The sequence below is a fragment of the Fusarium subglutinans genome (assembly GCF_013396075.1).
Source record: "Fusarium subglutinans strain NRRL 66333 chromosome Unknown NRRL66333_c0000259, whole genome shotgun sequence".
Taxonomy (NCBI): domain Eukaryota; kingdom Fungi; phylum Ascomycota; class Sordariomycetes; order Hypocreales; family Nectriaceae; genus Fusarium; species Fusarium subglutinans.
The window spans coordinates 48,155-59,767 of record NW_023502322.1 but is presented as its reverse complement, the minus strand read 5'-3'; the positions used below and the strand labels follow the sequence as shown (position 1 = coordinate 59,767).

General features: G+C 47.9%; 5 protein-coding genes across 5 annotated transcripts; 1 reads left to right on the top strand and 4 right to left on the bottom strand.

The window, feature by feature from the left end:
• Positions 1-813: 813 nt before the first annotated feature.
• Positions 814-1,599, bottom strand: FSUBG_12282 (acetylxylan esterase precursor; the record flags this gene model as incomplete). Its single annotated transcript, XM_036677055.1, has 3 exons — positions 814-981; positions 1,029-1,208; positions 1,264-1,599. 3 exons carry the CDS (start codon positions 1,597-1,599, stop codon positions 814-816), a joined length of 684 nt encoding a protein of 227 aa, XP_036532262.1.
• A 378-nt stretch (positions 1,600-1,977) lies between these two features.
• Positions 1,978-4,923, bottom strand: FSUBG_12281 (Het-eN; the record flags this gene model as incomplete). Its single annotated transcript, XM_036677054.1, has 4 exons — positions 1,978-2,232; positions 2,290-2,337; positions 2,399-4,266; positions 4,344-4,923. 4 exons carry the CDS (start codon positions 4,921-4,923, stop codon positions 1,978-1,980), a joined length of 2,751 nt encoding a protein of 916 aa, XP_036532261.1.
• Positions 4,924-6,271: 1,348 nt separating this feature from the next.
• FSUBG_12280 (phosphoribosyl-5-aminoimidazole carboxylase) lies at positions 6,272-8,152 on the top strand (the record flags this gene model as incomplete). Its single annotated transcript, XM_036677053.1, has 3 exons — positions 6,272-7,164; positions 7,213-7,900; positions 7,949-8,152. The coding sequence occupies 3 exons, from the start codon at positions 6,272-6,274 to the stop codon at positions 8,150-8,152; spliced, it is 1,785 nt and encodes a 594-aa protein (XP_036532260.1).
• Positions 8,153-8,339: 187 nt separating this feature from the next.
• Positions 8,340-9,176, bottom strand: FSUBG_12279 (uncharacterized protein; the record flags this gene model as incomplete). The annotated part of the gene is made up of 1 exon (XM_036677051.1): positions 8,340-9,176. The coding sequence occupies one exon, from the start codon at positions 9,174-9,176 to the stop codon at positions 8,340-8,342; it is 837 nt and encodes a 278-aa protein (XP_036532259.1).
• Positions 9,177-10,015: 839 nt separating this feature from the next.
• On the bottom strand, positions 10,016-11,411 carry FSUBG_12278 (rieske domain protein; the record flags this gene model as incomplete). Its single annotated transcript, XM_036677050.1, has 4 exons — positions 10,016-10,216; positions 10,278-10,503; positions 10,560-10,743; positions 10,793-11,411. The coding sequence occupies 4 exons, from the start codon at positions 11,409-11,411 to the stop codon at positions 10,016-10,018; spliced, it is 1,230 nt and encodes a 409-aa protein (XP_036532258.1).
• Between the last annotated feature and the right edge of the window lie 202 nt (positions 11,412-11,613).

Here is an 11,613-nt window from a genome sequence, read left to right as displayed (position 1 = left end):
TTATAAGTTAGTTATAAGGTTAGAAAATACACTTTGGTTTTAATACAATGGCCTTCAGGGGTACATAGACATGCTGGGAGAAGGTCACCCAAACACCATCATTACTCTTGGAAACCTTGTCAATTCTCTTCAGAATCAGGGGCGATCTAGGGAGGCTAAGAAGAGGTACCTGGGAAGAATAGAGCTTGGTTTAGCAGCTCTTGACTTTGGGTATCCATGTTGGGAGTGGCTTAGTGTCCGTTTAGAAGCCCTGAGGGATACTAGGGGATGATAGTTAGAGCTTCATTGAGAGGCATGATATTTTGTAAAGCAAGTCATATAATCTTTTACTTCCTTAGTAACACTGACTTTATTAATAGTAAGACATCAATGTTCAACAGGTTGAAAGCTTCCACTTGGGCTCCCACGGCCTCTTGATCCCAGGGTATAAGTCAAATGAGGTCAAATTTACTCTATCATGTTTTCTGTAGGATTTTGTCCTTTTTAAGTAGCAATTCCTCGACAGCGGGCCAAACCCGAATATACTACTTCGGCCCTAGTTAGCCTGCTAAGGTACCCTACGCAAGCGGTATTGATGAATTTATTCTCCTTTCAGCTCCACGTTGTTACGTTGTCCCTAGAAGTAATAAGTCCTGTGTTTTACGACCTCTGGCACACACAAGATCATCGTAGAATGAAACGCACAATGCACATAGGGATTTTAAAATACGATCTTGGCCGATAGTATGAAACAGCTTTTCACTTATTATATCATACACACGGCTAATCACATCATAAAGTCCCAGCAATTATTTCCTCAGGTTTTGTTTTACCTCAGAGCTTGCTGTTAACGAATGCCAAAGCCTCCTTTCCATAAATGCTAACGTATTGCTGATGGTGGTTGGAGTCGTTTCCGTCACAGCAAAAAGGATCCTGAGAGTCACAGTAGATCTGGACCTTGTCTGCGTTGGGGCAAGTGAAGCCTGCAGGTCGAGCATCAAACTGTATGTGGTTAGCAGTGTCATATAAAGACCAGTGATATTACTTACGCCACCGGCAGTGCAGGTGCCAACTCCATAGGATAGACCGCTCACGAATCGTGGGTCACCCAGCATGATGACAGCCTTGACCTGCTCAACTGCTCCGGCGGACAGAGGGACAGATGAATCAGAGATGCCAGCTCCCGAGTCAGGGCCACCGCAGATGTTGTTGTCCATGATTTGGCCACCCTATCATTTCCGTTAGTTACTAGGAGTATTAGATCACTGATTGAAGGGTTCTTACCTGAGAGTAACCAACCAAGACAATCTTTGTCTGAGGGCAACGCTGGTTGAGGCCGTTAACAGCAGTGGTGACAGCTTGAGTACCCTGCTTTGCAGAGTCACCGTACTGAACACCGCCACATGAAGCCTGGCCACCGCAAGCAGGGTAGTCAATAGCCTCTGATGTAGCGCCAGGATGATCGGCTATGATCATGTCGACCAATTGACCAGCCGAACCGAAACCTGGAGAGACTGAGGTTTCACGGGCGCCGAAAATATGAATGTCAGGACATGACTGAGCCTTGACTGCCAAAATGTTGGCGAGGATAAGAAGAGTGGAGTCGAGAGAGGCACGCATTTTGATGCATGTATGTACTAATGAGTAGTAGTGCTAGAAGATTGTCCTCAAGGTAATTCCTCGACTATTTAAACACGGGAAATAAACAAGGATCTTACAACGCATGAATGTTCCAAGAGTTAATCGGCTGACATGCAAACGGTTCCCCGCTATTGTTTCAACCTGATTGACAGGTTTCATCGTACAAGGATAAGGCATTGGTGGGTAATTAAGATCGAATGGGTCTAAATCTGTCTGAAACATGTTTTGTAGCAGTTTGCATAACATTCTATAACAACCGAAGCTTGGACAGAACTAATGCCCGTTTTAACGTTACAGTTTCAGGAACCGATCGAGCCGACGGCCCGATGAACAGAATTGTTGCAAAAGCTCCGAGTGTTATCCTTGGCCCATACTTTGGCGTAGGATCTGGATGACCTCTTTTCTATCGTTCTTCTCAGCTCTAGATAAAGGTGTTTCGCCGTCTACATCCTCATCTTTTGGCCGAGCGTTGTATTTCAGCAGCAGACGAACAGCTTTCTCATCACCCAACTCGGCAGCGTGTGATAGCGGAGTTCTCCATATCGGTATGGTCTTCTCCGGAGCTCCTCTGTGCATAGTAAAGTCTCCAGACAGTATGGCCACAGGAGACGTCTACGAATAGATCTGTTAGCATCAGGCAACCCCATCAATAGGCCAAGTGATCCATACTCTAAGCAGCTCAAACCATCCTCCCATTGCTTCATCAAGAATATCGAGCTAATAGCACGATAGTCAGTTTCGATTGGCACATCACCTTACTTGTCAGTGTCATACTTACTCCTAGAATCAGTACCTTCAAAGCCTTGTAGAAAAGGTTATCGTTGAAGGGCAGCTTGCTACCTACCTTGTAGTTATGATCGACTCGCGCGCCTCTTTCCAGTAGAAACTCTATCGCGGCGATGTTGCCATGTTCTATAGCACGAGAAAGGGGCGTCTGACCACGCGAGTCTTCTAGTTCCATCCTGGCGCCACTTGCGAGAAGTAATTCCATGACAGCCGTGTGACCATACTGAGCCGCAAAATGGAGCGGTGTGCGACCGGAAGGGCCTCCCAGGTTGACATTAATGCCGGTTTCATTTCTGTTCGCTAGGATGCCTCTCAAAGCTCCAGTCCATCCATTTTTCGAAATTATTTGGAGCGGTGCTGTCGTAAAAAGGAATTCATGATCTGGATAGTCTCGGTTATCGGACGTATACCAGGGCCAAGGGAATAACTCTTGCACATCATCTGGAAGATGAGTTATGTGGAACTCCCACCGAGACATCGCATAGAAAAGAAACGGAAATTCGGATTTCGCCTTAACATCAGCTACCCGGGGAACCTTTACCATCTTCAGATAGCGCAGGCAGATCTTAGCCAATGAGTAGTGCGGTGTTCCTTCTAAATCGGCGCTCTTGCGGAGAGACGGCACTACCTTCTCCACGAAAAAGTCCTTTACAGATTGATGAATAAATTGAACAACTCCGCCACTGGTCTTACATTCGATAAGACCATGCCCAAGCATCTCAACATTCCATTTCATAGCGCCGCTGTTAAACCGAAGGTACTCTAGTTCTTCAAACTCTTGTAGTGAATGCAAGTCTTGGTTCTGAGCCAGCGCCATAGCCCAATGCAACTCAACAAGAGTTAAAGGGCGGGCAGCGAAGCAGATGCAATCGATAAGGTCAATGGACTTCTCGTCGATCTGTCCGATAATTTCACTGTAAAATTTCTCCAAGCTTTGAGGAACTTGACGGACTTCAGATTCGATCATGGCTGTTCCCAAGCGATCCCGATCGAGGCTTAACACTTTGCCGACCACAAGACTTGCCCATAGAAATACTCCCTCGGCATGCTGTGATATGAATTCAGAGATCCTGGACCCTGTCTGTTCTTGAAATAGACGTAGCTTAGACTCCACGAACAGGAATATATCTCTCGCATTTTCTCTGTCGATAGATATCTCAAGAGCACTTTCAATGTTTACAACAGGATAGTGACGGCAGGTGAAGCAGATGCGAAGGTATTTCAGATGTTTTGATGAGGGCCAGTGGAGTATGGAATTGAATTCCTCAGCTAATTGTTCCGCGTTCTTTTGGCCGCATTCGTCGAGGGCGTCGACGAGTAATATGATCGGGTGAGTTTCCAACGCCTTCCGAAGTGAAGTCCGGGCGTAGTATCGAAGCTCGGGGGTGTTCCACATCCATCTCTCGTCGTACGTATCTGATTGGGTATGAATTTGCCTGAATCTCATTTCCATGGCCTCTAGTGCCTGTGGTATCTTGCTTTCCATCTGGCAGAGAAGCGAGCGATACAGGCCACCTGGTGTCTTTTGGAGTTCGGTGCCGCGGCCGCTAAAAAAGAAGGAAAGGACTATAGGTCTTCCTTTACTGTTCGTTGATGTCACGATATTATCGAGGATATATCGTAGCAATGTTGACTTTCCGGAACCAGGCTTCCCCTTGAGCCACAGTAGAGACCGATCACGGGATTCCCATGTCCGGTATATCTTGTGTTGGAATATCCAACGGCATGTACCAGCAGCTTCAGGTTCAATCTCTGTCGGCCGAATATCCATTTCCTCAAAGACAAGCGACCTTAGTAAAAGCTGTGAAAGACTCAGCTCTTTTTGCGGTTGGGAATGGACTACGCGGCAATGAGTCAGTACTGTGAGACGGAGTATATTGATAGTAGCTACGCCGGGCCATTGTATGTGACCGAGCCAAAGTAAGGGTTGCCCGTACCATGATATTCATTATGATTGCCAGCATACTGGCTCTTGCTCCCAGCGACGTTGTCCCCGGATCCATAATGCGTCTGGCTCACAGCTTCCTCCTCTGCCAAGGAAGGCTCCATGCTTGATATCTCCTCAATAGCTTCGGTAAGCTTCGCAACCTGTTCCTCGGTGGCTGCTTGGGCCGTATGGTTTTGTACCAAGAGTTTCACATCCTCCATCATCCCTTTGGACAGGACCTCTACACGGTGGCCCTTGCCCAGAGACCGCACCATCAAGGCATAGCGCCTGAAGCTGGATGTATCTTCGGACGGATCAACAGCCTTAAATAGTTTCTCCAACTTCTTAGCCTTTTCTCTGCAATGTTTCAGAACCGCCTGTATGGCCTCGTCTGTCCTTTGATCTGCTGAGGTGCTGAGGTGCTTTTCGACAGACTGAAGGATTTCGCGAACAATGGGCAACTTGTCGGCCACTTCACGAAATGCAGGCGGTAGGTCTTTGGCGTTTTTGATTGCATCGGAAAGCTGGCCGATAGTCTCAAGGATGGTGAGAATCGCGGAGACGAGACCGATTACCTCGATGCCAGACATTGAGAGGGACAGTAATTTTCAGGCTGGCGCTAGATTTGGTATGGATATGAAGGAGTGGAATTGGAGTTGCGGTTACGTTGGTCTTTGAATTGAAAGAGGAGATATTTCTTGTTGTAGATGCTTGCTGTGGATTTCGGTAATACGGTCATGTGGAAACGGAGCCAGATCATGCACTCTTATACTTACTCCTCGGTGTACCACACCTCTTTAAACCTTGGGTGAAATTGCATGGATCTTTGCAGTCAACTGTCTTTCAGCTCCCGGAACTGTGCATCTTGATAGGGTGGATGAATGTGGCTTGCAGCTTCTATTTCTGTCCCGCCAGTCAAAATGCATGTTCATTGTAATTTCAACCTACAGGCGCTTAACTGCTGTCAGCATACTTGGCAAGGCACATCGGCTGGTCACCTATTGACCCCTTTGGTACCTTGGCAAAAGCGTCGTTCTAGTGTCCGGATGGGGTAGAGAGATACTGCTGTTTGTGTCTTTTTGCGTCCCCCATAGGCGTTCACCTCAGTGCCCCCATGAAGCAGGCACACCACGCTCTCGACCCTCCCTGACCTTGCTGCTATGTTGGGAGAGGCATTTTCGCAAAAGGGTCCGAAATACAATACAGGAGCCTTTTCATTACATGACTATTAATATTAAGAGTGAGTGCGTGATTGAGAACTTGGAGTGAATAGGTAATAATGGAGAAAATTGTCCAAGTAAAATGACACTTACAGCGGAACCAAGTTTCTAATTCGGCCGTGTTGTATGTGCAGCAGATCAGAGCTTCTTATAACCCGTGATGGCGGGCAAATGACTTATCTTTTAGGTTTTTATAATATCAGCCTTTAGCTGTAGCAATTGGTCAGTTATTATAGTATAATGTCTAAGTTGTTAGCTACAGTTAAGGCTTGAGGCTTGTGGCTAAGAGCTTAAACCAGCAGACAGAACTTAGCAAATTAAGATACCCTACCATGAAGTTACGATAAGCGGGGTTGACGATATCGGAGGTCGACCCGATAAGGTCGGAGCCGTGCCCCGTTCTGTTTCCGAAGCAAGACGGCATCCGGGGTCCAAATGCCGGTGCTGAAGACATTGAGCAACGGGGTCAACACCTATAGATGTGAGAAAATAGACACTAACCATTGATATTGACTCCTTCAGGAATCCTCTTTCTATGATCTTATCTGATCTGCAAAGTTTATCTGGCAGATTTTGACAGACACGGCTGATGACTCATCCATATCAGACTCGGAGCCCCACATCTCCAGCTCCGATCTAAATTTTTCCGTTGACCTCATCGCACAAACCCACTCATTCACTCACTCCAACGAGCATATCTCACATCCCTACACCCAAAATGAGTGGAAAACCTGCGCTTGGTCTTCTCGGCGGCGGCCAACTCGGCCGTATGCTCTGCGAAGCCGCATCTCCTCTCGAAGTCGAAATCGCCATCCTCGACGCCCAAGACGCACCCGCCAAGCAAGTTAGCCGTAGCAAATACCACGTCGACGGTTCTTTCAAAGACTCCCAGAAGATCAGAGAGCTCGCCAGTAGCTGCAGCGTTCTCAGCGTCGAGACGGAGCATATCGAGACTGCTGTTCTAGAAGAGTTGGCCACCGAGGGAAAAGTCGTGGTTTATCCTTCGTGGAAGACGCTACGCTTGATTCAGGATAAGTTTGAGCAGAAGGATTATCTGGGAAAGCAGGGTATTCCTATCGCTGAGCAGGTCGCTATTCAGGCAGAGGGTGCGGAGGAGATGCGAAAGGCGCTGAAGGATGTTGCGGCCAAGTTTGGATTTCCTTATATGCTCAAGTCGCGAAAGGATTCGTACGATGGGCGCGGAAACATCAAGATTGCGAATGATGAGGATATCGAGACTGCTGTGAGCGAATTTGGAAAGCTCCAGTGCTACGCTGAAAAGTACGTACCTTTCCAGCGTGAGCTCTCGGTCATTGTTATTCGCACAGAGGACGCTGAGGGTCGAACAAAGCGTCTTGTGCCGTATCCTTGCGTCGAGACCGTTCATGAGGACAATGTCTGCTCACGGGTTTACATGCCTCCTCGCGATACACCCGATGAGGTGTCCAAGCGTGCGCAAGAGGTTGCTGTCAGTGTTGTTGAGAAGCTCTGGGGACGCGGTGTTTTTGCTGTGGAGATGTTTGTGACGGAGAAGAATGACATCCTTGTCAATGAGATTGCGCCACGACCTCACAACTCTGGTCATCTAACTATCGAAGCCGTTCCCTACATGTAAGTGGTCAACTCTGTCTTGCTAACTTCATGCTAATGAATCTACAGGTCTCAGTACAAGGCGCAACTCACATCCATTCTCGATGAGCCCCTCCCCGAAAAGCTTGAGCCCCACGTCGCATCCAGCATCATGATCAACATCCTCGGAGGCGCCGAACCAGAATCTCACATCCCTCTCGTGCAAAAGGCCAAGTCCATGTTCGCCAGCAACATCGGTGTGTACCCCCACCTCTACGGCAAGCAGTCCAAGCCCGGCCGCAAGATCGGTCACATCACCCTCACCGGATTGACCGCCAACATCAAAGAGCTCGAGGAGTATGCCCAGCCTCTTGTCAAGTTGGCTGCCGATATGCGACAAGAGCGCATTCAAGCCAAGAGCAAGAGCCTTCGTCCTGAACAGGCTGTTGCCAAGACTACAAAAGATCCTTTGGTTCTGGTTACCATGGGCTCCGATTCTGATCTCCCTGTTCTCAAGGCTGGTCTTGATATCCTCACTCAGTTTGGCGTTCCCTGGGAGGTTGACATTACGTCTGCTCACCGAACACCTGTCAAGATGGGTGATGTTGCGACTGCTGCTGCTGACCGGGGTATCAAGGTCATCATTGCCGCTGCAGGAGGAGCTGCCCATCTTCCTGGCATGGTCTCAGCATACACCCCTCTTCCTGTCATTGGCGTTCCTGTCAAGGCTACTCACCTGGACGGAATGGACTCTCTTCTGAGCATCGTCCAAATGCCTGTAAGTAATAACCCCACGCAACAATATGCACAGACTAACTCTATCCAGCGAGGCGTTCCTACAGCCACCGTGGGCATCAACAACTCCACCAACGCTGCTCTTCTCGCTATCCGAATCCTGGGCGCTTTCGTGCCAGAGTACCTCGAGAAGATGAGGGCTTACCAGGTTGACATTGGTGAGCAGGTGAATGGTAAGGCTACTCGATTGAGGGAGTCTGATGTTGAGTCGTACTTGGCTCAAATGAAGAAATGAAAAGCGATTATATGACAAATTCTATAGACAAGAAATAAAAACGCTACCCACATTTCTATAATACCACTATTTATGTGCGGCTGCGAGGGTGGATGAAGTATCCAACAGAGACATGCACAGTAAATTCTGGGACTCGCAGTATCCGAGCGCTCTATCTCTCATCCACGCATACCGACTATGTCGTTCTCTAGTTCGCCTCAATTAGAACAGCATCATCAACGTAAAACTCTAACGTCTCGCACTCCGCCCGAATCTGAACATTCGGCCCAAGGTTCAAAAAATACTCATCCCAGACACAGGTCATGGTGAACTGCGTCCACTCATTATACGGCCCAGCCCAGTCGCTGCTCGAAATGTACCCGGCTCCAGCTCCACACGCAATCAATCGTGTCTGGCAGTCAAAAGCCGTGGTAGTCTTGATCCAGATAGAATAATGATACTCAGTGTTGGGCTTGAGCAAGGTTTTCTCAATGGGATGCACGACGCCTAGGATGTCAGAACCGTCGGGAAGATCCCCAGTGAAGTAGCCAGAGAATAACCCTGAGTGGGTACCTGTATCGGAAAGGGACAGCAGGCCACGGTCTTCAAGTGTCTTCCAGGGGTCGGTGGTACCTGAATCGAAGCCAGGGTTTGTGAGGATATTGGTAGGTTCTGCAGCAGCGGTAGTCGTGGTTGTAGGTTCTGCGGAGGATGTAGCGAGTGTAGTTGGCTCAGCACTTGAAGTGGTGATGAGGATAGTAGAAGTAGCCGAATCAGAAGCAGCCTCAGTAGTAGAGCCGGAAGCCGTCTCCGTCTCCGTCTCGCCAGTGGCTGTCTCGGTTTCGGACACAGCAGTCGACGCAGTGAACAAAGTTGTAGATGTCTCGGTTTCATCGGCGACAGTTGAAGACGAAATGGCGGGAACAGACGTAGATTCAGCGGAAGTGGTAGACAAAGCGGCCGAGCTGGATGAAGAAGAAGGCTTGCATGGCGATGCATAGGCAAGATGGCATGCTGCCAGCAGCTGAAGAGTCAGAACTCGCATGGTGTTTTAGGTAACGACTGTAAGGGTAATAACCAAGACTGCGAATAAGAGAAGAAGAAGTGGATGGGAGTCGCGTGAACTAAATAAAAACAATTAAAGAATCAGCTTGGAAAAAAAACTCCTGAGATCACCCCGAACCAGTCTAGAGAATGAACTATTGCTTTTAGTTGACGGACTATTAAGATTAGTGCCAGTAATTGACAGGGGATGATTGAGCTTGTGGAAATTGACAAGCGGGCCCGCGTTCCCACTTCTTTCCCGAGCTTGTAAGCACGATGCTCTTAGTGAATTATGGCCTACCCTATAACAGAGCTTTATTTCTTTAGAACCTAGAAAGAGTGTACCCACATAAGGCAAAATCCCAATCAGCTCGACAAGTACTTGTGCATCTCTGATAAGTAGGTTTTTGGGTTTTATCTTAGCTTTATAGCTCTCATGGCCGCATGCTTAGTGCAGCTTAGTCCATGGTTCCAATGTTAGATCATCAGCTGGTGATAAAGAAGCAACAAAAGGATAATTCTCAAGTCCAGAGGCTAGCTCCTTTCTACTGTCTTTCAAAGCATTTCTTCAACCGCCCTCCAATGGCAACAGTACATCACACCAGTCGTATCTTATAAGAGCAGTGCGCATACTGGCACAAGTAGGACCGGGTGACCTTCGTGTCCTTTTGAAATTAACCGATTACCTTTCCCTGGTACCAGAATTCCCGTGAAGGATCCTCTTATTGACAAGTGGACGCGGTCTTCAACAGATGATCTCCAATTCTTTGCGTATTCACATATCGACTAATAGGCGGGCTTAATAAAAGACAAGAACGTCGCATCGCCCAGTTTGCATCACTACCAGGCGAAGGTTGCTCTAGCGCCGCAACTCTCCCTTTCCAGCTGAGAGCACAACATTGCATCCTTGTCGTACGTGCCAGTTTTCAACGGTCCGACCATCTCAGGCGTCGTAGGCAAAATCTCTTGGCCCAACTCGACTTCTTTCTTCCTATGCTCCATCACATGCTGTCTGACCGTGTTCTGGAAGTGGATGGGGCCCTAAACAAAGTATATTAGTAGCTGGTAATTGGGCCGAGGCTCATGGATAGGTGATACTGACTCGTTCTTTGTCTGGGTGTAATTCGCCATTGATAAACACTCCAGCTTCTAGATTGACCTGCGCGGACTCGCACAATTCTTTGTCTTCTTCCAGAACCTGTGCGTAGAACTCCATAGTGGTTTTGAAGATTTCGTCTCCGGCCGACTCGTGACGAAAGACCTCGTTCTCTATTCTTGTATGTGTTGCATCGACAGGAATCATCCGTTGGATGTAGAAGAAGTTCTTGCTAAGCAATAGTGTCAGGAGTTGTAGCAAAGCTCGTTCTAATGTGTATCAACTGACGTTACTGTAATTGAGGTCGATGGATAGAAGAATCTGATGGAGCGCTTGAAGTCATCTGTCCCGTCGTCTTCCTTCTTGTTGATGATTGTATGCTCCAAGCAGTTGCCCTTGGGTTCGACTTTGTATTTAGGCAAGTCCGAGACTCCGGCGATGAGAGGGTGGCTCGTTGGACAGTGGTAGCATTCTGAACGTGTTAGACTACTTATTCAAAGACCATGGTCATAACAACTTACCGTTGTAGTTCTCCATAACTCCCTTCCAGTTGGAGTTGAGGTCCATGTCCCACGTATGATTATATTTATATCCGCTAGTAAAGTCAAACATGGTCTTCTCATCAACTGCGCCAAACTGCGTTTCCCACGTCTCCTCCAAATCCGCCTGCAGATTAACCCAGATAAAGCCAGTCCTGTCGACATGGACGTGAATTGGCAAGAGTCCATGCTGGCTTTTATCAAAGTCTGGGACGGTGTCGAAACGAGGCGCTTTAGCCAAGTTTCCCTTCAACCCGTATGACCAGCCATGGTATTTACAGCTGATAATGCCAGTCCTACCAGAGCGATCCTTAATAACAGGATAAGCGCGGTGGCGACAAGCATTGTGAAAGCCGTTGATATTACCGTTGCGGTCCTGGATTAAGAAGAAGGGAAACTTGGCATAGGTAAATGAGAGGTAATCGCCGGGCTGCTGAAAACGAAGCTTATGAGTCAAAAGAATCCATTTTTTAGAAAAGATAGCTCGGCATTCCAGCTTGTAGATCTCGGGAGAGTAATACCAAGACGACGGAAGACCACGGATTGGTTCTGTCTTGGTGTTAGTACTACTGCCAGCGGAGCGTCCAAAGAAGTTCCACATGATGAGGAGCCAAACGACAATTCAAATAGGCTTCAGAGAGTGCAACAGGCAAATTTGGCTTAGACTGAGTCGGGTCGTAGATGAGATAAAGTAAACACAAAGATATCTTGACTTAATTTAAGACACCTGTGCACAAGCCTAAGTAGCTATCGCGGGAACTTTTATCTTGCCAATACACTTGATTAACACGAGCCTGCCAACT